The sequence below is a fragment of the Penicillium antarcticum genome (genome assembly GCF_028974205.1).
Source record: "Penicillium antarcticum strain IBT 31339 chromosome Unknown utg000008l_segment0_segment0, whole genome shotgun sequence".
NCBI lineage: Eukaryota > Fungi > Ascomycota > Eurotiomycetes > Eurotiales > Aspergillaceae > Penicillium > Penicillium antarcticum.
In genome coordinates, this window is record NW_026695306.1 from 1,456,852 (window position 1) to 1,481,143 (window position 24,292).

Genomic DNA, 24,292 nt, shown 5'->3' on the forward strand with positions numbered 1-24,292 from the left:
TGTAACTCATTTTCGAAAAGAACTATCCGCTCATAGAATGGGATGTATAGGAACCAGCCCTATGGATCTTTTTCAAAGTATGAAATCATCTTCTATTGCCGAGTCCTCGGATGAACTTCTTCACATGACGGTCTGCTACTTTGGCAATGAGTTCCCTAACGGGGGTACCAAGGACGTCTTCCGACAGCTTCACAACCACAGCAAAAACAGACACCATCTTCTTTTGGCCAACTTTATTGAAGCCGCCACTTTGGTCATCCGAGAGGAGGTTCGATCATTGCCGACCAAGTTGAGAACATTGTTTCCGCCTTTTGAGACAGTATTTGGCCTTGCAGACAGTGACGACCTACGCAGTGGCCCTCTCGGTGATTGTGTGAACGGGATGCTCATTTGTGTAGTTCAACTTGCAACCTTGATCGGGTATGACGAATACCAATATAGTAATCCGACAAGACTTCTGCTAACTATGTGCATTCTTAGACACTATGAATGCAGCAGTGGGAGCTCATTCAATTCTCAGAGGATAGACCTATATACAGCTGGTATGGGGACTGGCCTTTTGTCGGCTGCCGCCGTTTCTCTCTCTCATACATTGGGGGACTTGCTATTTGTTGGGTCTGAGGCTGTTCGTATAGCGTTCAGACTAGGTATTCTTGTTAAAGAAGTGTCCCAAGACCTGCAACCTTCAACTGGCGGGCATAATTGCGATAGCTGGGCATACGTTGTTCCAGGAACTTCCCATGACGAAGTGCAGAACGAGCTTGATTTGATACAAGAAGTTGAGGTTTGTTGCATATTGCGAGTTGGCCAGAGTTGATCTATTTACTGATTCCGACCTTGAAACACAGACATTCGCGACCTTTAACAAAGTTTTTATCAGTGCTTGGAGTCGAGGATCAGTGACTGTCAGTGGACCACCGGCGCGACTGAAGCACATGTTTCTCGCATCTGACTTCCTACGAGACCGGAAGTTCATTGCTCTGCCAGTCTATGGTGGCTTATGCCACGCGAAACATGTCTACACAAAGAAGCATGTCAATCGCATCATCCAACCCAAGTCAATCGAACAACTTGATGTCAGGCACATGCCGCGTGCTCTCGTGTTTTCGACCAACACCGGGCAGCCCTTTCAAGCGACAAACGCCAGTGAGATTTTCCAAAATACGGTTGAAGAGTTATTGACTCGAACAATTCATTGGGATAATGTTGTTCAGGGGATCATAGACCGGGGAAAAGACATCGGAGTGACCGAGTGTGTGGTCCTTACGCCGGGTTCATCTTTGCTCGCACGCGACCTGATCGAAGCGCTGAACTTGGAGTCGAATGGGTTCAAAACCAGCATGATAGACACTATGAAATGGATCTCCCAGTCTAAACCCCCTTTAGAAAGCGCAAGAGGCACCCAACAAGCAAAAATCGCCATCGTGGGCATGTCCTGTCGTATGCCCGGAGGTGCCAACACCACCGACAAGTTCTGGGATGTTTTGAACGAGGGTCTTGATGTGCACGAGAAGATCCCCACTGATCGTTTTGATGTTGAATCACACTATGATCCCACTGGGAAGCGTGTGAACTCTAGCCATACACCGTACGGTTGCTTCATTGATCAACCAGGCCAATTTGATGCGCCTTTCTTCAACATTTCACCTCGTGAGGCCATGCAGACAGACCCTATGCAGAGACTTGCGCTTGTCACAGCCTATGAAGCTCTAGAAAGGGCTGGCTATGTTTCGAACCGGACGGCATCAACGGACCTACATCGCACTGGTACTTTCTACGGCCAAGCTAGTGACGACTACCGTGAAGTCAATACAAGCCAGGAGATAGGGACTTATTTTATTACTGGGGGCTGTCGCGCCTTTGGTCCAGGTCGTATTAATTACTTTTTCAAATTTTCAGGGCCCAGTTACAGTATCGATACAGCATGCTCGTCAGGACTGGCTGCAATACATGTGAGTTGAACAAATCTTTTGAGAAAACAATCCCGCAAAAGAGCTCATGAGAACTCACAATATATAGTTGGCCTGCAACTCGCTTTGGAACGGAGACACAGATATGGCAGTGGCAGGAGGGATGAATGTGTTGACTAACTCCGACGCATTCGCTGGATTGAGCAACGGCCATTTCCTATCAAAGAGCCCAAATTCATGCAAGACATGGGATTGCGAAGCCGATGGTTATTGTCGGGCTGATGGTGTTGCATCAATTGTCATGAAGCGGCTGGAAGATGCGCAGGCCGACAACGACAACATTCTCGGAGTGATTCTGGCGGCTGGAACAAATCACTCGGCGGAGGCGGTTTCTATCACACATCCTCATGCAGGTCACCAAGCCTACCTCACGCGACAAATTCTCTCCCAAGCTGGAGTTGATCCTTTGGACGTCAGCTATGTGGAAATGCACGGAACTGGAACTCAGGCTGGTGATGCTCAGGAGATCCAATCTGTCACTGATGTCTTCGCTCCATTAACAAATGCCAAGCGCCGCAGTTCAAAGCAGTCACTACATATAGGTGCGGTCAAGGCAAACGTTGGCCATGGTGAAGCTGTTGCTGGTACAACAGCGCTGCTCAAGGTGTTGCTTATGTTTGACAAAGAGATCATCCCGCCACATGTTGGTATCAAGAACGCAATCAATCCGGCCTTTTCCAAAGATCTCAAAGACAGGAATATCCACATACCGTATCAGAGAGCACCCTGGTCAAGGAAGTCGGACAAGAAGCGTGTTGCTGTTGTGAACAACTTTAGTGCTGCTGGAGGAAACACGAGCATTGTCATTGAAGAGCCACCTGAGTCAACCACACCTTGCAATCGGGACCCACGCTCCAGTCATGTCATTGCAGTATCAGCGAAGAGCAAAATTTCGTTGAAGGGCAATCTTCAACGCCTCATCGCCTACGTGGAAGCAAATCCGAATATTTCTTTGTCAAACTTGGCGTACACAACCACCGCTCGACGTCATCATCATAATCACCGCGTCGCTGTGTCGGCATCAGATTCAAGATGTCTAGCAAGGCAGCTGAGATTTACTCTCCAATCGACGGAGTCCCATAAAGCGGTCCCCTCAACTGGACAGACCCCAGTTATATTTGCCTTCACGGGCCAGGGGGCATCACATCGGTCTAGTAACTTGGAACTATTCAGAGATTCTCCGTATTTTCAATCACAATTCTTGCATTTAGACACAATATGCCAGGCTCAAGGGTTTCCATCCATCATTCCTGTCATCGATGGGAGCTTCCCTGAGAGCCATTCGCACTCGCCTACAGCCACACAGCTTGCACTTGTTTGTGTTGAGATGACTTTGACTAAGTACTGGGAATCCCTGGGGATCAAACCAGATGTTGTCATTGGCCACAGCATGGGTGAATACGCGGCTTTGCATGCAGCGGGCGTGGTTTCTGTCAATGATGCTATCTTTCTTGTTGGTCAGCGAGCTGAGATTTTGGAGAAGAGATGTCAACCAGGAAGCCACAAGATGTTAGCTGTCAGAGCCTCGCTCGAGGAAGTGGTTTCTAAGGCAAACGGGAAACCATTCGAGGTTGCCTGTCTCAACGGACCAAGGGACACGGTTCTGAGCGGGACAGTTGGCGAAATCGAAGCACTGGTGGCTGAATTGGAGAATTCTGGAGTCAAGTGCTTCGGATTAGATGTGGCATTCTCCTTCCACTCAAAGCAAATGGATCCTATTCTCGATGAGCTAGAAGCTATCGCTAGGACAAGGGTCATCTTCCATCCTCCAAAGCTACCCATCATCTCCCCTCTGCTCGGTAAAGTTATATTTGACGAGAGGACAATCAATGCCAATTATATATGCCGAGCAACAAGAGAGACTGTGAATTTTATGGGCGCTGTGGAAACGGCAATCCGCATCGCAACTGTGGACGAAACGATGGCGTGGGTTGAACTTGGACCACACCCAGTCTGTGTTGGATTGGCACAATCAATCATGTCGCCAATAGGTGCGGCAGTTCCATCCCTCCATCGAAGTGAGAATAATTGGCAGACACTTTCACAAACTTTGGCTGTTCTTCACTGCGCTGGTGTTGAAGTGAACTGGAACGAGTTTCACAGACCCTTCGAAAAGGACCTGCGGCTTTTGGACCTGCCCACCTATGCTTGGAACGAGCAGAATCATTGGATACAGTATAATGGCAATTGGGCTCTGACCAAAGGCAACAACTCACATGGGCTCGAGATCAGGACACTGCCAATGACGAGTCTTGACACTCCCGCACGTCCTACGCCCATATCTGGGCTGCGAACATCCCTGGTTCACAAGGTAGTCGACGAAAACTTCTCAGGGTCAACTGGGCGAGTTGTTGTCCAATCTGATTTGATGCATTCGGAATTCTTGGCTGCTGCATGGGGACACAAGATGAACGGGGCCGGTGTGGTGACTTCGGTAAGTCTCAAGATTCATGCCCAAGTTTGATAAACCGTCTGCTGATAATTTTTCAACCTTTAGTCAATATACGCAGATATTATATGGACACTTGGAAAGCATCTTCTAGAATATCTCGATCCAACGGCCGGCAAAAGTGTCTGTGACATGGAAATATCGAACCTTGTCGTGCGTGAAGGCCTAATTGCGCAAACAAAGACCGATACGCCGCAACTAATTCAGATCTCTATCAGTACACCTGATATTAGATCAAGAACGGCATTCATTGAGATGCATAATGCTTCCGATGACGGGCTTTCCTTGCTAGACAATGATCCGATCGTGACAGCACAAATTGTTTATGGAAACGCAAAGGCCTGGCTCACCAGTTGGGTCCCATTCAATCACTTTATTCAAGGTCGAATTGAAACCTTATTGCAACTGGCCGATAAATGTGTTGCAAGCAGACTCTCACACAATATGGTGTATGCTCTGTTTGCCGACAAACTGGTCGACTATGCAGATAAATATCGCGGCATGCGCTCGGTTGTGCTCCACGGACTCGAGGCTTTTGCTGATGTTACCATCAAGGCAACTGGTACGAGCGGCACGTGGACTGTTCCTCCTTTTTTCCTTGATAGCGTGTGTCATCTGGCTGGTTTTGTGATGAATGTTTCGGACGCCATGGACACAAAGAACAACTTCAGTGTCACCCCCGGTTGGGGTTCCCTTCGCATGGCTCGCCCTCTGGTTGCTGGAGCCATTTACCGATCCTACGTAAAAATGATTCCTACTGCCGAGGACTCGTCAACATATCTAGGTGATGTCTACGTGCTTCAAAGTGACGAAATTGTGGGTGTCATGCAAGCTATGAAGTTTCGTCGGTACCCCCGCGTGCTTCTCAATCGCTTCTTTTCATCTCCCGACACAAAGTCTAGTTCTGTGAGTGGTGCAGATGCTCCAGGTACTGGCAAGCTTGCTCAATTGGGACGTGTGCCATCTTCTGCGCCTTCTACGGAAAAGTTCAATTCAAACGGAGGCTTGCAATCACCCGCAGAACCCCCCATGAAAGACACATCAATGCATGCTCCCGCGAAATGTTTGTCACTTCAACAAAATATTGTTGATACCACAAAGAGGTGTTCTGAAAGTAGTATTGTCAATAAGGCAATGGCGCTCGTCGCTCATGAAGCCGCTATGGAGCCTTCTGATTTGTCAGATGGTGCCACCTTTGCTAGTCTCGGTGTCGACAGCTTGATGAGTTTGGTCATTGCCGAGCGGCTGCGGGAAGAGCTAGGCGTTTCTGTGAGCGGAAGCCTGTTTTTAGAATATCCAACTGTAAAGGATTTTCGAACCTGGTTGGCTGAGTACTATGGTTGATTCACACGAAGTAAAACTTTTGATGTCTTATTTAATGAAGCCTGTCCTTTCACATTTGCTTTCTGTTTTTCCTTAATCTATATCAATTCACGCTATAGTATACCTGTTAAACAAATCATCAATTTGCCACGTTAATCCACGCAAGGAACGAATGTTGAACACGTACTTAGTACAACTGATTTCACATGTGGTCTTCCCTTTTGAATCTCGTTGTCATGCATACACTTGTCTATTTCTCTGAACCACATAAGATATGTATGTCACGCTAGATGGTATTTCCGCTATAGCTAATTTTGAGCTACTCAAATCCCCTCAAATCTTTCATAGCCTTTCTTTCAAGACGAGAGGTACATTATTTTGAACGGGAGTTTCTTCCCAGCCGAAAGCAATAGATGTCTTCGTCTGGTGCAACTATTTTCTAATAGTATGGATTTAGAGAGCACTTGGTATCCAACATCTCAATTCTAGACAGATCTTCTACAAGTATGTTGGCAGGAAGGTGCAAAAATTACGTTTTGATAGGCTCATAGAAGTCTCCATATCAGGCACGACTATGTCCACCAAGCCATCGTAGTCGGGAAATGGAGGATGAGCATCTCCCGAGCGCTCGTGGCGCTCTTGAATAGATCTCCGTACTGATGATGGTGTATGATTCTGTACAGGATAGTGTGAGCCGAAATGAAAACATAAATCATAAGTCCTCAAGCCAGGATAAAGTACTTGAGTATATCTAACAACCCCAACTTTGGCCAAGAACTCCGCTACTACTGGGGCATGGATCTCGGACCAATGCTTGTGAGATTCCTCCTCGGACAATTGTGCTTTCTTGTAGGCGACCACAGTGACGCGTAGATTGTGATTGAAGCCAGCCATGATGACAGAGAACAGCTCCAATTGAATATAAAATGATAACAAGAGTTGGTTGCTTCTTTCCGAAGTCCCGATGTAGCTGAAGGGATGACCGGTCAACTTTTCTTTATAACAATTGCCCGAATTCGGCACTGTCAATTCCGCAACCTTGGCATGGCCTCATAATTCATGTAAAAGACCCTGTTGGCATTTGACACGTGGTCGCAATCTAACCGAAAGCGCGTTGCGGAGAATCGGGGTCTCTATCCATTCGACTAGTATCAATAGGAGCGAATTAAGGCTATCGTATATTCGGTTTCACATCGTTCATTTTCCGCGTTACTAGATTTTCGAGCTGCTCGATAAGTTCTATGTATTTGTGGAATTGGTCCAACGAGATGTCATACACAATGACTATTTTTGGTAACGAGAAAGGATTATACAGAAAATTGAGCAGAAACATGTATTGAATATCGTCTTCCCTGCTCTAGTATTATGCATCACCATAAGTTTGTTTATGTTTGCCCAAATATCTTCAAGTCCACATTTGATGCAACCGTGAATGTTGAATCGCATCCAAACATCAACGCAAAGCGAATGATATAACGACGTGTTCTGTTCATGGTCGTCTCTTTCCATACCTTTACTCACTATACTAAATGCTCGCCCGCTTCAGTTTAACCCACATCCCACCTTCAGGTTTCGTCGTAATGAGACCAGCCGGAATGGGAGGTCTATCTGGATACGCCAGTTCAATCTCAAAAGCACCAACGAAAGCTGCAGTGAGAGCCCTCAGCTCTGCTTTAGCAAACCCCTGGCCGATACATGAATGCACGCCGTGCAAAAAGGTCAAGATGGAGTAGTTGCTGCTCGTCCCTCCAGTGTTGTTTGGCTTACCTGTTTCAGCATCAATCCACCTCTCGGGCTTGAAGACATCTGCATCTGGGCCCCAAAGCTCTTGATCCCGATTGACAGCCCAGGGAACAATGTAGATCTCTGTGCCTTTCGGGATGCGTTGTCCGGCGATGGTCGTATCCTGGCGAGGTGTTCGCATGCTTAGGGGTACCGTGGGATATAGACGTAAGGTCTCATTGCAGACTCCATTCAGCAGGGGCAGCGACTCCAGAACAGAAGAAAGGTCAGAGTCTGCATCCACGGGGGAGGTAGTAGGGAGGTTGGCATGAATTTCCTCACGCAGCTGTGATTGGATATGGGGGTTCGACGCTAGGAGGTATATAACCCACGCAAATGTCGAAGAGGTGGTCTCATGACTATGAAGAAGATTAGCTTAAACATCTCAATCCTGTCTTCTGTTTGCTGAATGCGTAGAGCTTACCCAGCTGCAATGAAAGTCAAAAGCTGGTCAACCAACTCCTCGTTGGAAAATTCATTGGTCTCCATGAGCTTAGAAAGAATATCCGTGGACTCCGATCCCATAGCCGCAGATTTCTCTCTTTTCTCATGGACAAAATGAATGCAAGTTCTGCGCAAGCTATCGGTAGCCGATTCCAGTTTAGCATCGATTCTCCCAGGGACAAATTGGTTCAACCAGTGCAGCTTGTAGCTCGTCAGTGCAAAAATGATCATTTTCCCAAGCGAAGGCTCCATGATTTTATCATATGTCTGGGCCAGAAGATCATCCGAGTTCTTAATCGTATTGAAGTCACGCCCAAGCCCCGCGATACCAATAATGTCAAGAGTCACCTTGGTTGACCAGAAGTTCACATCCGTGATCCCTGTTCCACCAGAAGAAGCCAAAACTTTCTCCGCAATAGCATCTGTGAGTTTGATAGATTTATCCCAGAAAGTTGGATAAAGGTCTTTGATATTTCGAAAGGAGAAACTGGGCATAAGGCGCTTCCGCTGGAACTTGTGGACATCGCCTTCAACAAGAACCAATCCGTCTCCAAGAACCCGACGCATGAAATTGCGAGGTCCTTCGGGCTTTTCAAAATCGTATGGTCTCTTGACCAAAACCTCCGCGAGTGTTTGTGGACTTGCCAGGAGAACATTGTTGGTGTTAAGAAACCCTCTATAGCGCATCAGTCCATTGTGAGAAGTTTCCTGCATAAATTTCAGGTATTCTGGTCCCACAGGCTTCTTGAAACGGATCAAGCCATAGCCTAACAAAGGGTATCCACCCTGATATTATCAGTATGGAGTTCGTCTGCGAGTAAATCATCACTGGGATTGACTCACAGTTGGGCCGGGAAGTTGTCGTAAGGGACAGATAAACCGGGGGTAGATTTGTGTTTCGTAGATAGCCCAAAGAATAATATTTACTCCCTGGGCACACCAGAAGAGATGGTGTAATGTCTGGTTTTCAAAGTACTGTGGCAAGTATTTCAAGCAAACCGCAGCCTGGGTAATAGAAATTGAAGACAGTAGCACTAGTATCCCAAGCGACAAGGACATGTTTGAATTGAAATAAATCAAGATGCACTGTTCTCCTGATATTCATGCGATTCTTCAATATACCAAGTGTTCGAGCAGAATATCAAATACAAGAGAATAGGTTGAAGAGGACGTACCTCGTAGAATCAATTTTTTTTCGGACAGATAAGTTCCCTGATCGTGGCCGTGGAGTGTTTTGAGGCGTGATCAGCTACTTAAGCTCGGCACCAGGCCATGTGAAGCCCTGGCCCAGTCAATGGCTAGTTCCTGGACTACTACTGAAAGTGGTAGATCTGGGGTTCAGTAGATGCTTTATCCCCCAGACCTAATATCAAAGATCTCTTGCGCAAATATAGCATCTCTGCATTGTTTCCACAGTCTCCTGTCTGTTTCCTATTCATTTTCGGCTAGTTTCCATTAATCGCATCATACCCAGGCAGCATATCAAAGAGCTTTGATTACCCCAAAGTCTGTGAATTTATGTATCACTCGCTGGTGTGTCCACAAATGAGATTTGTTACAGACATAGCTGATTCTTTAGGCCACTGCTCAACAGTGCGCTGGGGCTTGTATGATGATGTCATGAGCATCACGGAGCTATGGGTCTGTCCGAGCCCAACTCACACACGATAGTTTCGCACATGCATCAGAGTCCCTTTGACGGGTCATGTTTCTTCTGGCTGAAAAGATCTCTAGCCGAAAGGCAATTATTTCTGACACTAACCAATATATCCGAGCTCAATTTAGTATCTCTGCCAATTGTTGGAGATTATCCTGATGCGAGGTCGGTGATGGTTTCGGCTCTTAGACAGGCACACTTCGTTCTGAACGGTGTCTATCATGGTCTCGTTATTATGGATCGGTACCGCTTGAATGGTGGACAATAGATCCTTTGAGAAAACCTATATGGCTAAAGAGTCAAACTCTAACCATTGAGAACGACGGGTTCAAGTCGACAAATCGGGGCAAATAGATCAATCGATAATTGACCAGATGATTGATCAAGTGCTTTCAGCAGATAAAGCTGTAGATGAGTAAATCAGCCAATAAAAGAAAGAAAGAAATAGATGCATACGCCATGATAATATTGCAAAATCGACGATAGGACGGCGTCCCGGTACCGGGGCAGGTGATACTCCCAGTTCGTTAATCAGGTCAGGATCAGCAATACAACTCATCGGAAAGCACAAGCAATGTTCTCCAAATGGGGACGATACTTGTCGTCGTCGTAATTCATTAAATGAGCATTCAAATAGATAGTCAAAGATCTGGCAAGATGATTGTCTTGGATTGAGTAGCTTCTGAGCTATTATATAAACGAGATGATACATTGGGACATCGCCACGCGCCTCGCTATTCCATACCCAGAGGCGTCAGACATGGGAACCAACAGAGAAAAAAATGAGAAAGAAAATAGAAAGCAAATATCCAAACACATGCTCGCCATGAGATGTACAAATCAAAAAGAAAAGCTAGCAAGAAATGAGGGAAACCCTCTCATTGAGATCTATGATGTATCAATCATGTTCAAGGATTCGTCTCACGCACACTGCGCAGGCAGCGTTCGAGACGCTTCCCGCGCTCTTTTTCACGAACAAGAGTATCCTTGACAAAAGCACGAATGGCATCGCGGCCAACCTTTTCACGCCATGAGGTCCAGCCAGCCAGCTCGCTGACTACTACGTCTTTGTTCCATGAGACCTCTTTGGCCAGGCGAGTGGCTTCGGATTCACCGTCCTGTATCTTTTTTTCCAAGTCGCGAACCGATTTCTGACGGGACTCTTCAAAGCCGGGTAGGTTAAGATTAAACTTGCGGGGGAGGGACGAAGAGAGGAGGGAAGAGCGAGAGCGGGAGATGTTGCGGGTTGTTGAGGAGAGGGAGGACATGAGAGACAGAGGGCGGGAGAGAGATTCAAGGATTGCGGCAGTTGTGTTGTCCACTGAGGAAAGACTTGCGATATACTGCAGGAGTGGGGAGGAGTCCGACCTCGAGGTCGATAGGTATGTGGCGTATCGGGAAAAGGCCTCTATGTGAGACACGGGAAGCGCATTTGTGGGCTCTCGGAGAGTCGCGAGGACAGATGAGCATAGCATCACGGCGTCCGCAAGATCTGATGCTCCATTGTGCAGGGCATGTCCGCGGCGGATCAGGCTACGCGTATTGGCGTGTACTCCGCGCACCATCTCCTGGGCGTGGTTGACAAACTGCTCGGTATCGCGCATTCCATCCAGTGAAACAGGCGGGTATTCGTCGGCGATGGTTTCTGTGAGCACTGCTGCCTTGCGACGAGAACGATCGGCCATCATATCCGGTTGAAGCTCTGGAACGAGGAAAAACTCCCACAGCATTTCATGAGTTGAGAAGGTCGGATGGGTCAAGAGCGTCTTGAGGAAGCGGTCAAGTCTTTCCTGGAGATCATGAAGCACGGATCGTGAGGGCTTTGAATGTATTTGGAACGGATTCCGGAAGTCCGAAAGAGATGGCATATAAGAGGCTGGATGTTCCACTGCAAGCCACTTGGCCAAATTCTCAAAATCCGAGAAATTGCGACGACAAGTTGTCACGGTGTATGTTGTTGATCCAGGTCGTGAAGATGCCACTGATTCTGATGGAGGATATGGAGCCCCGGATTTGAGGATAAAGCGTACTGTTGCATCTTCCACAAAGAATGATCGCACAACAGTTGTGACACGGCCTGAAGGGTCGCCACAGGCAAATGGGGGGTGGGACAACAAAATCAAGTCATCAATGCGATTTCGTACCTCGTCATCCTTGGCCAATTCAACGGCCGTCAAACCACGTGCTTCTTTGATATGAACATCAACCCTTGGGTCTAGGAAGAGAATACGAACTTGATCGACTCGCCCGTACTTGCTGGCCATCATTAGTGGTGTGAACCTCTTGTCGTTTGTCGCATTGGGGTCACAATCGCTCTCCTGGAGAATCCTTCTCGTGATATCCGGGTCGCCAACAATATGTAATAGGGTATTCCCCTTGGCGTCGACATGGTCATCCAATTGAAGTGGTTTATTATCACCTTGTGATTGTTGCGCTGCAGTCAAAGCAGCTTGGACCATGGATTTGTACTCGGGATGATCATAGGATCGGCAAAGTGCGAAGAGCGGAGTTTGTCCATGCTTGTCTCGTAGTCGCCAAGGAACAATGCTACCCAGTCGGGCCAGCAAAGACGGTGTGCTGAACAGATAATGCGCGACTGTTCGACCATGGATATCGGATTTGGTCAAATAGAACGCAACCACATTTGCATCTGTCTTTGCAAATAAAAAGTCCAAGAGAATCTCAACAATCTCGTTGTGAGCTAGCTGCACCGCAGCATTCAGAAGTGTTGTCCCATTGGCATTAGTATCTTGAAGAATTTCTTCCAATGGGTAGTATTCCTCCAGAGTCAACAAGTATCTCAAAGCCTCGGGCTGACGACCCTCAACCGCCATCATTGGTATGGAATCACCGGCTGGGTCTTGAGTTTTGGTTAAAGTTTCAATGGAGCTATCACCCTCGATTCCACTTGCCATGGATCCAAGAGTATTTGTCCTGGAAATGAATGAGATGGCTGATGATTCTGACATACTGCGAACATCCATTGACACTTTTTTGATTGGTCGATGGGGTTCTTGGAGGATTGAAGGATCCTCCCATGTCTGGAATGGAAATACATGAGACAATGGCGGTGCATCGACAATGGCTTCCTCTTGTTGTGTTCGGCTATTGATGTGATTGGTGAAAGAGTTCTCGAGGGGTAGTTCCTCTGCTTCATCTGTGTCATCTGTCTGGAAGAAAACAGATTTCCTCTCTGGCTCTGGTGAAATGACATCGTCTTCTGATTCGTGGTCTTCGTTTGGTTCCAGAATAGCCTTCATATCAGATAGTCTGCCTGTTTTAGTGGCTAGCCATAGACGTCGGTTTCGAGCGCTGGCACGACGCAGTCCGGCGGAATCGGTGACAAGATACATCAAAACAGCCTCGAAAGTGCTCAGAGCATATCCCATCTCACCACTGTCGACATCATCGATATAGATGAAGTGCTGCATATACAGCAACCGAGCTTGGAGATGTCTAGTCTGGGACCGTATCACAACAACTAGCAACAATGAGACTAGAACATCGGCATTGATTGTAACAGAAGAAGTTCCTTTCTCGGACGCTGAGCCGTCCAGCTGATCATAGCTTCCTGGGTAGGAAATAACTTTGACAGTCCCAAGGAGAGTGCTCAGCATATCATGAGGACACCGGGCCTCGTTGATCTTCCGAAACTCATCCACGCCTCGCCCCAGTCGCCGAATCAACTCTCGCTTCCCTGCACGTCCACCTTCCACTGATATTCCAACCTGGGACACATCAATGCTCTCCATTTGTCGTATTCGCGAGTCCAACTCTGTGTCTTCTGGCTGGCGGAAGGAACAAAGACGGGGGAAAAGTAAGGGCTCGTGAACTTGTTCGGCGACATAACGTTCTATGAGACGTTCGACTAATGGGCCAGTGAGATCGGTGGTCGCACCGAGCAGTGACAGTTGTTGCTTGTCAACAAGACGAAATAGATCAATGGCCGCAGTGACAGCAGTCTCTAGGCTTCGACGCATGAGGTCTTCGTCATCTTCGAAGTATTCTTCCGAATTGAATGGCAGTCGGCCTCTGCTGCGTGACGACCAACTGCGGATAGAAGAGCTTTCATCCGTTAATGATTCAGTACGTGTGAGCTTGTGCATACGCTCGCTACCAGATGCAGACGGCGATCGTGAAGGCGGAGGCGGTAGCGGCTTTCCAAGTTCCTTGCCAAATTCGCGGAATAATCGTTCGAGGCCAGGCTGCATCTGCCGGGCAATCATGGGAAAGTTGGCAAGGAGTTCACCAAAAGTTCTGATCTCTTGTTTCTGTGGTGTTCCCATTGAATCTCCATTTCCATATTTTTTGTCTGCCGTGCTAGGTTCAATGGCTCTGCTTCCGGTTCCAGGCACTGAAGCAGGTATGATCCGTGCTGGATCGTACGTTCCGATCAGCGGTCGAGAAATGTAATATATGAGCCATGGGCGCGAATCGTTGGACGGAGTGTAGTATAGCGCATCGGATAGAAGTTGAGCTTGTGTAAGCGACTTGAATCCTGATGTTGTATCATTGTTAGCCCAAGTCGTCGCGTTCACCGATAAAAAAAGTTACCTTTGTTGCTGTACACTGAGTTGTCTTTGATGATCACTGTCCTGCCATTAAAAGTCGTAACTTGTCTTGCCTTTCCTCTACTGTCTCGCACATTGTTGTCTTCTTTCAAATTTGTAGAGCCGGTATGAATGGGGATGCGTAACACATGACTCCCTAGAAATTCCTCCGACGCGACTAGATCAGAATACAGCAAGTTCGATTCCCGGTCGCGTGAGCCGATGAGACAGTCCGTCGTAGGTACGAGCAAGACCTAATGAATGCACACAATACCAATTAGCCACTCCGGGCAATCCGCTGGTTGATTGACAGTCTCCACCTACATGGTTCCCAACCGGTATACACTGGCCCGGGACAGTGCTTCGAAAGAAGGCACGGAGAAAAGGGTTTAGAGGGTGCATCCAAACGGTTTTGGACGGCCCAGTTGAGATACTCCAGCAATCATCAAGCCGTCCGTCTCAGCTTGCCGGAGTTGGAGATGTGTGCGCGGTGTAATTTCGCGGGGAAGAGCTTCGGCGCATACAGCTGCAGGCAGCAATTTGGGAATGAGGTCAGAGCGCGTCGACGGAACTTTTGTAACACCTGCAGCAAAAACACAATGGCGAATCTCAAAGAACAAGACAATCAAAGCGCCGAGGCAAGCAGAAAGAGTGATGAAGCAGCAGCCGCGAGGGTGATTCGAGAACGTGATCGACGAGCTGATGGGCGCTATACCACATTTGGTAAGTAACCCTCCTGCAGCCTGAGGCAACACAAACTAGTTATCCAGGCACACATACTGCATGTTCACTCCATAACTTATCGTGTATGGCTTTGTAGATTTATAGGGCAAAATAGGAGGATCTGGCTCATATGAAAAACTTGATTGAGCATGAGACTGTAACTCATAGAAACCGTTCAAAAAGCTGTACATGGGGGCCTATCTGTTTCTGAAACGGTAAAATTAAAATGGAACAATTGGTAAACATACATCCTTGACTGACATGTGGTTTGCAGATACGTGCAAATCATTCGGTCAAGCTTACAAATGTCCAGTAAAAACGTTATTCGTCACGGTAGTCGAGATATTGGTGAGCAAAACATATCTTGATAATGTATATATCCGTACTCCGTACTCTAAGCACAAGTCAACATGCTTTTTCTATCGCTCGCAAGATTATTAGACAAAGCTAAATAGGCAACCCCAGAATTTCTTAGCCATTGAATTACCTGAGTGATCTGACTACGCCTTTTCGAACTCCAAATTACCAAGGAACCCGAAGTGAGTCCTATCATATGCAGTTTGCAGATGGATGACTTGTATTCCCAAGGTGGAATTCTAATATACAGAGTGGGTGCCGACAACACCATTTGAAAACAAATAAAGCAGAGAGCCAAAGAAGGCTGTCCAATCGTCCACACCATGCGATCCAGTACAGTTTGGCTGTATACAAAACCAAACGAAGCCAACAATGACCTCTTCACTGGCGAGTGATAACAAATATGCTTTTGGGACTGATCAACCCAGTCTACGCTCGTGCCTGCTGCGAGTACCACCGAACTTGAGTCGAGTAGAATCGGTCACTCGCATCACAAGTCCCTTGATGAATCGTCCCTCATTTCCCAGAAGCACCTTTGTGAATGCCTCCCGGCCCTTTCCAAACCCGCGGAACACAACTTCTAACCGCTTGATTTCCATTAGGAGGCCCTTCTCCTTGATTTGTCCGAGAACATGGGCGGAAAGTTGGTATGCCGGGTCAAATCCAGAACGCCCGGCTTTGCGGAAGCCGATTTGACCACACCCAATTGACATAATAGGGTTTCCGTTTGGCCGTGTCAAGGTAAGGATTGTGTTGTGCTTGTGGCAGTAGACGTGGAGATGGTGAGCAGGGGCTCGGTCGGCGTAGGGGTTCTTGATCATGTCGGCTTCGAAGCTTTCCGCCATTCTGAAATTTTCACGGCGTGCAGGGGCTCTCTCGCCCTGCATCATTTGCGTGATCGCGGACAATGGCGATGAGGGCGAGGTGTCGGAGGGTGTCTCCGAGTCGCGACCCAGCATCTGTCTTTGCATTTCATCCCGATCGACCCGTGGAGCTTGTTGAGAGCTAGACATCGAAAAGGGACGTGTGAAATGCAAAGACTGAATGCGAGGCTGAGATTGGCGACATACCGACGGCAATGCCTTGGTCAACGCGCTCATTGAAAAGGAGCTCATGGCGAAGGTGCGCAGTAACGAGAATTCCGAAGAACAAAGAGAATAGCGAAAATAACAAGTGAATAGAGACTGAACAATGCCGGAGTGCCTAATCGTGAAGCCCCGGGTGTTGTCGCAGGTCCCGTTGTCGGACCGAACAGAGGAGACGCTGGAAGTTTTTCGAAGTCTTGGCATCTCGACTTTTTCCCTTCCCCGATCTCTTTGCCTCCTTCACCACTCAACACATCGCGTCCAGGCTGGGCTGGAATCCCCGTCTTTTTGATTAGCTTTTACCTACATCTTTCATCTCCGTCATCCCTTTTCACCTTATACTTCTCTGTCATCACAGATGATTCCGACCAAGATGTCTGCCGCCACGCGAGCCGCTACCCTGCGGTCTCAGGCACCGATTCTCCGATCCTCCCAGCGTTTCTCGACTCGCGCCGGGTCATATTCGACCATCTCAGCTCAAACCTCAGTCCTCTCTCATAGGTCATCCCGAGCCATTATTCAACCCACCCCTCACACCGTTTCCCAAATTGTCTCGCCATTCGCCGCCCTCCCGTTGACACGTTCATTCCACGTCGCAACTTCCCTCTGGCAACAGCAGCAATCGCAAAAGCAAGGCGAGGGGAATCAAAGCGAAGATCCTAAGTCTGAATCACAGGGCGAGGAATCCAAAGAGGAAGGAAAGGAGAAGAAAAAGGAAGAGGCACCACCTCCGCCACCACCTCACGGAGACAAGTCCCCATGGCAGGTTTTCCGTGAGACTCTGCAGACCGAGTTCAAAGCCTCCAAAGAATGGGAAGAGTCGACCAAGGCGCTGGCATCCTCAGCTCACCAATTCAGCGAGAACGAGAACGTCAGACGTGCGCGTGCGGCTTACGACGCTGCCTCGGGAGCTGCTACAACCAAGACCGGTGCGGCTTTCAAGCACACTGGCCAGGCTCTTGGAAAGGGAGCTGCTTGGACATGGAACACTTCCGTCGTGAAGGGTGTCCGCAAGGGTGTCAGTGCAACTGGAGAGGGACTCGAGAAGGCCACACGGCCCGTTCGTGAGACCGAGGCATACAAGAGTGTCAAGGATGCAATTGATGATGGTAGCAGTTCCCGCTATGGTGGTTGGGTTGAAAAGGAGGAGCGCCGCAAGGAGCGACAGCGTCGGGAGGCGCTGGAGCTCAAGGCCGGCAAGACCCGTCACGTTGACCAGATGGTTGAGAACCCTGAGTGAGTTTTAATAATCTTTTGTCGATTCCGTACATGTCTGACTGATTTACCTACAGCGCCGGTACCCACGTCACTATTCACAAGGACGCCGCCTGGAAGGACTCGTGGCGTGACTTCAAGGACTCTAACCCCATGATGCAGAAGCTCTTCACCATGAAGGAAACCTATAACGAGTCCGAGAACCCTCTTATCAGCACAGCAAGAAGCATTTCCGACAAGATTGGAGGCTTTTTTGCCGAGAACGAGACCGCTCAGGTCATCAAGAAGTTCCGGGAGATTGATCCCAACTTCCAGATGGAGCCATTCCTGCGGGAAATGCGCGACTACATGCTCCCCGAAGTGCTCGATGCCTACGTCAAGGGAGACGTTGAGACTTTGAAGCTTTGGCTCTCGGATGCTCAGTACCACGTTTACGCTGCCCTTGCCCAGCAATACACCACCGCTGGCCTCAAGTCCGATGGCCGTATCCTCGACATTCGTGGCGTTGACATTTCGCATGCGCGTATTCTCGACCCTGGTGACATCCCTGTATTCGTTGTCACTTGCCGGACCCAGGAAATCCATGTTTACCGCAAGGTCAAGACCGGCGAACTTGCCGCGGGTATGGAGGACAAGGTTCAGTTGGTCACCTACGCCATTGGTCTGACCCGTATTCCTGATGAGGTCAACAACCCCGAAACTCGCGGTTGGAGATTGATCGAGCTTCAGAAGGCCGCGCGCGATTACATTTAATCGTGCAATAGGCTCTGTTCGGTCTTCTTCTTCTCCTTCTTTCTCCCCTTTTCACCGACATATTCTCTTGTGGATTTTATCTCCTCTCGCATCTTGAACCCACACCTTCCAATTGTACAATATGACTGTTCGATATCAAGCCAGGTAGATCTGGCACTTGTTTACGGCTATGCCTATTCCAGTGACTACGTCTTGGGGTCTTCGCTGGTTAATCAGATTTTCTTTTTTTTTCTTTCATATATTAATGCTTCATTCAGCCTGTTGTTCAACCGCCCCGGTTGAGTTTGGGCCTGTTCGCCTAGGGTCTTCTTCTCGAGACATCCGCCGCAGGCTTTCTCAGGACTGAACGTTTCGTCCTTTCCATAGACCAAGACGCGCGTTGGCTCTTATCTGATGGCATTTCTCTGGGTCTTGAGGTGTTCTGATGGCGTCTTTTTTGCATTCTGTTTCCACTCTCCCCTCGCCTCCCAGTTTGACTGCATTGTCTCATTGGTTTCGGTTTCTGTTGTCAGGTTTCCGCCCTGTGTCACTACAAGCCGAGCGTCAGCTGCAACGTTATGAAGCGCCCTCAAATCATGTAAATATATAAAAAGAGAATTTCTGATTTGGATTCTCTGCCTCTACTTTTTCTACTGTAGGAACCAAGCCCTCTGAGATTTACACATCTGGCTTCCTCAAGATACCAAGGTAGTTTCCTCCATACCAGAGGCTTTATAGCATTTAGTTGCTTTTTCTCACAGGCTGCCAAGGACAAATGTGCTAGGAATTGTAGTTCTTTAAAGAACGCTTGAAATTTGACTTTGCTACACGGTATATCAGATTTGGTCTTTCAATTTCATGCCATCAATCATTCAGTGTGCCAGTATATTAGTTCTGGCCACCGCGTCCGGCGCCGCCAGCACCGCCACCCATCATGTTCCGAGCCCTGTAAACAATCAGTTCATACCCTGACAATTGGGATTTGATATTGGGTTGACTTACATATCTGCAAGGTTGGGATCGCTCATCAGGCTAGACATGTCAGGCATGCCACCACCCTGGCCAAAGTTTTCGGCCATCTGGCGGAGACGGGGGTTGTTCATCAAGTTGCCGAGCATATCGGGGTTGCTCATCAGGTTCTGTGCCATGCTGGCGAACATGGGGTTGTTCATCATGGAGCCCAGGTCAGGCATACCACCGGCACCACCGGCACCGCCGCCGCCGCCAAGCATGCTAGCCAGAGAAGACAGATCAGGCATGCCACCACCACCTCCACGGGAGGCACCGGGGGCAGTGTCAAGGTCCTCCGAAGGAGGCTCGCTGGTCTGGCTGGCCTCCTCAAGCTTCCGGCTGGATGTCTCCAGACCACGCTTCATGGCTTCGCTGCCACCATTGCCTTCGGCCTCAATACCCTTCTCGTAAGCCTCCTTGGCGGCGTGATAGTCGCCCATATCGAAGCGGGCGAGACCCAGTCGGCTCCATGCCTTGGAGTACTTGGGATCGGCGGCTGCGGCAAGTTCCGCATCTGCTGCGGCTTTCTCGTGCTGAGAAGAGGCCGAGTAGGCAGCTGCGCGATTGGAGAGGTAGATGGGGTTGGCGGGGGCAATCTCGAGGGCCTGGGTGTATTTCTCAATTGCACCGGGGTAATCCTTCTTCGCCATAAGAGCGTTTCCCTCAGACTTCAGCTTATCAGAGTCGGGCGTGGGAACGCCGGCTGTGGGCTTTTCCTGGGATTGTTGAGCTCCGGCGTCGGTCGATTGCGGGGTTGACTTGTTGCGCAGCTTCTCGTAGACACTGTAGATTCCGACGAGAGATTGCCCACCTACAGCATCCTTCACGGCGGCCTCATCGGTAGGATCAACCTTGAAAGTGTCGGCGATACAGGATTGGGCGATTTCGATCGACTCGGCATCGTCGGCTGTGAGGGTGCCATCCTTCAGGCTGGAGCCCAGGAAATCGATGACGGCCAAAGCCAGGCGCTTCTTGCTCTCTGTTGGGGCCTATGTGTTCTCGTCAGCATGATGTGACATCCAGCACTGGGGATATCTTACCATGATAGCAATAATCCAGAGATATTTTGAATGGGGAGAATTCAATCAGGAGAAGGAATGAGGGAAAAAAACAGGTGGGCAATGCGGGGGGACAAGCTCCTGCACGTGATCGCTGCTTATCGGCCGCGGTCTGTTTTCCCCAGCTGTTTGGACTTCCTTGTTTCTTTCACTTTGATGTTCACCTTGGTGGTGACTGTCTGTACTTCTGTCGATTATTACATGGCTTGATATGACTCCATGTGAGCTTCATTGTCAGTCTTAACCCCTGATCCTGAACCGCCATGTACTGGCCTCATGGAGTTCCCCGGGTCTATGCGGTCAATGGGCCCGACATTCCCTATGTCTTAGACAAAGATCCCGGACTCGATCCATCCACACCTGGCAGTACGAATTCACTGAACGACAGCGAGAATGACGAGGCTCAGCAAGTCATTCCGGGCACACAGCGCAATGAGCCGAGCATTGAACCGTCCCCCGACGCGGGCACATCCAAATGGGAAGATGAAGCCATCAAGGCTGTTTGTGTGTCCAGGGCTGGCCAAATATTTGCGACAATGACAGAGTCATCCATTGCTCTTTGGCAGACCCGAGTATGTTCACAATAATGGTGTTTATGGCGAGAGAGTTGGGCCTTGATACTAACCATTATAATAGCCTACAGCAGTTGTTGCAGCAGTCACTAGATCCACATTTTCTTTGAATACATACGGTTCCAACGTCGACATTCTTATGCATCCGGACTCGTCAATTCTCGTTGTACAAACTTTCAATGGATACCTCCTGACATACTCGATTGCGTCGGACACAATGACTAGAGTTTATCAGCAGCGGTTCGACCAGTCCACGCACCATCGTCGCCAGCAAATTGCTCGCTTCTCAGCAGTGGAAGAAGCCAATGTGGTGAGGAACATCAGTATCCGGTTCCGAATGGCCATCAAGATCGAGTCAGGGATCGTCAAGGCGCTGGCGCTGGATCAAGAACTCATTGTAGCCACCGTGAAACCGGCGGCCATGCAATGTATTCGATGGACTACCGAAGCGGGCGGAACACAGACTACATCGGAGCTTCTCAGTCGCATACTGGGGATTTCAAAGAAGGTTTCCATTGTGGATATGGTATATGACCGCGCGATGAACCTTTTAATATGGATTACCAGCAATGGCCAGGCATACGCTGTGCAACGAGAATCCGGGGCGCAGGAGGAATTTGAAACAGCCAAAAAGCTTTTCCATGGACATTGTTTCCACGATCCGAAGCACAACGGCGAGAAGGCAATGAAGGTGGCAGTGAATGCTCGCTTCTCTTTACTAACCCTGAGTTGCATCAATGGCGAGGTCTTAGTTTACACTGCGAAGGATTATATGGGTAATGTTCCCTTCTCCCAGAAGCTCCAGCTGCCAGCTTCGCCAACAACGACCGGGTCCTTATCCTTCATGGGTTACTCGCCGGACGGATATTGTCTGTTTGCAGGATATGAACATGGCTGGACAACATGGAGTGTCTTTGGGAAACCTGGAGGAAACAGCTTCTCAGCAGACCCTGCGCTTGCAACAACCAATACAGAAGATTGGCTGACTGGTGTTTCAAATGGTTGTTGGATCGGTGGAGGCTCAGACATCATTCTCTCCGGAAAGAATGATCGTCGCTTGTGGATATTGGAGACAGCTCGCAGTGCTTTGACCGGTTGCTTTTCTTCTGCAAATTTGGCCCGAGGTCTATTGCAGACCGGAACCGAGTTCATTCTCTATCGTGGTCATGACATGCCAGATCTTATGACAATTTCTGGAAAGGATTCCCTTTGGCACCATGCTCAGTATCCTCCAGCATATCTTCACTCCCAGTGGCCGATAAAATCTTGCGTCGTATCTCAAGATGGACGATATGTTGCAATTGCAGGTCGGCGCGGCCTCGCACATTACAGCGTGAATAGTGGTAGATGGAAGGTCTTTGAAGACTCCAATGCTGAAAACTCTTTTGCTGTCCGAGGAGGGATGTGTTGGTATGGCCACATACTGATCGCAGCGGTTGAGAGTGACGGCTCATATGAGGTATGCCAAATATTTGATTTACGATTATTTCACTGAAGACTGACCTCGACTTGTAGGTGCGCCTTTATTCGCGTGAAGCCTCTCTCGGCAACGGCAGCAATTCCATCATGTTTACTGAATATCTCCCCTCGCCAGTGGTGTTCATTGGCCCATCGGGAGAGGATTCCCTCTTGGTCTATACATTCGATAATATTCTCTATCATTATATCATCAATACCACGCAGTCTCAAATCACCCTTGTTCCTGTGGGGCAGATCGCCTTTAACGGGATTGTTCGAGCACCATCCCGTGTTCGAGCAATCAGCTGGGTTTTGCCTGAGGAACAAATGCGTGAGTTCTCTTCTTCCTGGGACGTATCGATCGAAATACTAAATAAAAAGCAGGAAATGGTGATCCATCTCAAGACGTGAAAGTCGCATCGGTGCTTCTCCTTGTGGATGGCAATTTGGTTTTGCTGCAGCCCATGGTGTCTGAGACAGGCGGACTAAGATATGACATGCGTGTGGTCTCTCATGATGTGGAATATTACATCCTGATGCGTGACCAGCTTTCATTCAACTTTGCCCCACAGGTTGATGAATCCCTGCCTCCCAGTCCCTCTGCGGGAATGACCCTTGAGCCGTCTCCCAGCAGCTTGTCTCTCAGGGACTCCCTTTGGATGTTCCGGGGGAAGGACCTGCTAGCTTGGAACGATGTACAAGATGTTTTACAACAGGAGACAGTACCGGATCCACTCCACATTCCTCTGGATTTCTATCCACTGTCTGTGTTGCTGGACAAGGGTATTGTGCTCGGAGTTGAGTCCGAGATGATGCAACGACGCGATGTGACATTTACCGTTCTAAAATTCGCCATTCGAGTAAGGACGCCCGCTCCCGATCAACGATACGCCTTTTCACTAACATGTGCCTCAGACCCACCTATTCCTGCCGTACTTCTTACAGTATGGCCTCACAGCCTTTGGAGCGCCCGCCGCTCTTTCACTATGCCGTCATTTCTCCCATCTGTCGTACTTTGCTCATGGCCTGGAGATATTGCTCCATCACGTCCTGGATGACGAGGTGGATAACGAGAGTAAGGCCAGCAAATCCGGGAACCCAGCCGAACGCGAAGAGCCGCTGCTTCCAACCGTTATTTCTTTCCTCCAAGCGTCCCTCCCCGTAAGAGAATATCTTGACATCGTCGTGCAATGCACACGCAAAACAGAGCTGCGATCATGGCGCACACTGTTCGCCTATTTGCCTCCACCAAAGGATCTGTTCGAACAAGCCTTGAGACTTGACTCGCTCAAAACTGCAGTTGGGTATCTTCTTGTATTGCAAGCTTTCGAGGACGAGGAACAAGGCCACGATGGCCGCATCGAGGAATATGTCGTGCGTTTGATCGGCTTAGCTTCGCAAAAAGGAGACTGGGAGTTATGTGCTGAGCTCGCCCGCTTCCTCATAGCTCTAGATTCCTCGGGTGAGATGCTTCGACGCGCAATTACCCGGGTTGGCCTCCGCCCTAACTCCATATCCCCTGTCAGTGGTCAGCGTCCTGGACCCGGTCCACGATCTGGATCTGCAGGAGTGAAAGGGCTGGGCTTGGACCTCTCGATTCGGTCTCCATCATGGTCTTCTCTTTCTCCAACTTCGTCGATCTCACCCCTTCAAACTGGACGGGATGGTGATGTGTTAGATGAAACCCCCTATTCAGCAGATGGTAGGGATAATTGAACAGGCTTTACTGCTGTGCTTCTGTGACAAAGCACATTAATATTTGTGGCCTCACTACGCGTGTACATAATTGCCATTGGCAAATGAATGTTTAAAGAACGATCTCGTTTTTCGGTACATATGCTTTTTCCATTTTGCGTGTTTCTATATATATATATATATATCTGTGACAGACCTTGCATTGTAATGA

The 24,292-nt window shown here is 48.8% G+C and overlaps 7 protein-coding genes across 7 annotated transcripts; 3 read left to right on the forward strand and 4 right to left on the reverse strand.

The window, feature by feature from the left end:
• Positions 1 to 79: 79 nt before the first annotated feature.
• On the forward strand, positions 80 to 5,763 carry tpcC (non-reducing polyketide synthase tpcC; the record flags this gene model as incomplete). The annotated part of the gene is made up of 5 exons (XM_058466130.1): positions 80 to 420; positions 481 to 784; positions 849 to 1,952; positions 2,020 to 4,404; positions 4,468 to 5,763. 5 exons carry the CDS (start codon positions 80 to 82, stop codon positions 5,761 to 5,763), a joined length of 5,430 nt encoding a protein of 1,809 aa, XP_058317458.1.
• A 1,504-nt stretch (positions 5,764 to 7,267) lies between these two features.
• On the reverse strand, positions 7,268 to 9,027 carry N7508_008067 (cytochrome P450; the record flags this gene model as incomplete). Its single annotated transcript, XM_058466131.1, has 3 exons — positions 7,268 to 7,883; positions 7,949 to 8,754; positions 8,812 to 9,027. 3 exons carry the CDS (start codon positions 9,025 to 9,027, stop codon positions 7,268 to 7,270), a joined length of 1,638 nt encoding a protein of 545 aa, XP_058317459.1.
• Positions 9,028 to 10,533: 1,506 nt separating this feature from the next.
• N7508_008068 (putative VPS9 domain protein) lies at positions 10,534 to 14,577 on the reverse strand (the record flags this gene model as incomplete). The annotated part of the gene is made up of 3 exons (XM_058466132.1): positions 10,534 to 14,123; positions 14,180 to 14,429; positions 14,500 to 14,577. 3 exons carry the CDS (start codon positions 14,575 to 14,577, stop codon positions 10,534 to 10,536), a joined length of 3,918 nt encoding a protein of 1,305 aa, XP_058317460.1.
• Positions 14,578 to 15,674: 1,097 nt separating this feature from the next.
• Positions 15,675 to 16,370, reverse strand: N7508_008069 (mitochondrial 37S ribosomal protein uS11m; the record flags this gene model as incomplete). Its single annotated transcript, XM_058466133.1, has 1 exon — positions 15,675 to 16,370. One exon carries the CDS (start codon positions 16,368 to 16,370, stop codon positions 15,675 to 15,677), a length of 696 nt encoding a protein of 231 aa, XP_058317461.1.
• A 328-nt stretch (positions 16,371 to 16,698) lies between these two features.
• tim44 (protein translocase subunit TIM44) lies at positions 16,699 to 18,308 on the forward strand (the record flags this gene model as incomplete). Its single annotated transcript, XM_058466134.1, has 2 exons — positions 16,699 to 17,576; positions 17,633 to 18,308. 2 exons carry the CDS (start codon positions 16,699 to 16,701, stop codon positions 18,306 to 18,308), a joined length of 1,554 nt encoding a protein of 517 aa, XP_058317462.1.
• An 867-nt stretch (positions 18,309 to 19,175) lies between these two features.
• Positions 19,176 to 20,341, reverse strand: N7508_008071 (uncharacterized protein; the record flags this gene model as incomplete). The annotated part of the gene is made up of 3 exons (XM_058466135.1): positions 19,176 to 19,233; positions 19,290 to 20,287; positions 20,339 to 20,341. The coding sequence occupies 3 exons, from the start codon at positions 20,339 to 20,341 to the stop codon at positions 19,176 to 19,178; spliced, it is 1,059 nt and encodes a 352-aa protein (XP_058317463.1).
• Positions 20,342 to 20,619: 278 nt separating this feature from the next.
• Positions 20,620 to 24,102, forward strand: N7508_008072 (RIC1 family protein; the record flags this gene model as incomplete). Its single annotated transcript, XM_058466136.1, has 5 exons — positions 20,620 to 20,928; positions 20,993 to 22,387; positions 22,444 to 22,717; positions 22,771 to 23,246; positions 23,302 to 24,102. The coding sequence occupies 5 exons, from the start codon at positions 20,620 to 20,622 to the stop codon at positions 24,100 to 24,102; spliced, it is 3,255 nt and encodes a 1,084-aa protein (XP_058317464.1).
• Between the last annotated feature and the right edge of the window lie 190 nt (positions 24,103 to 24,292).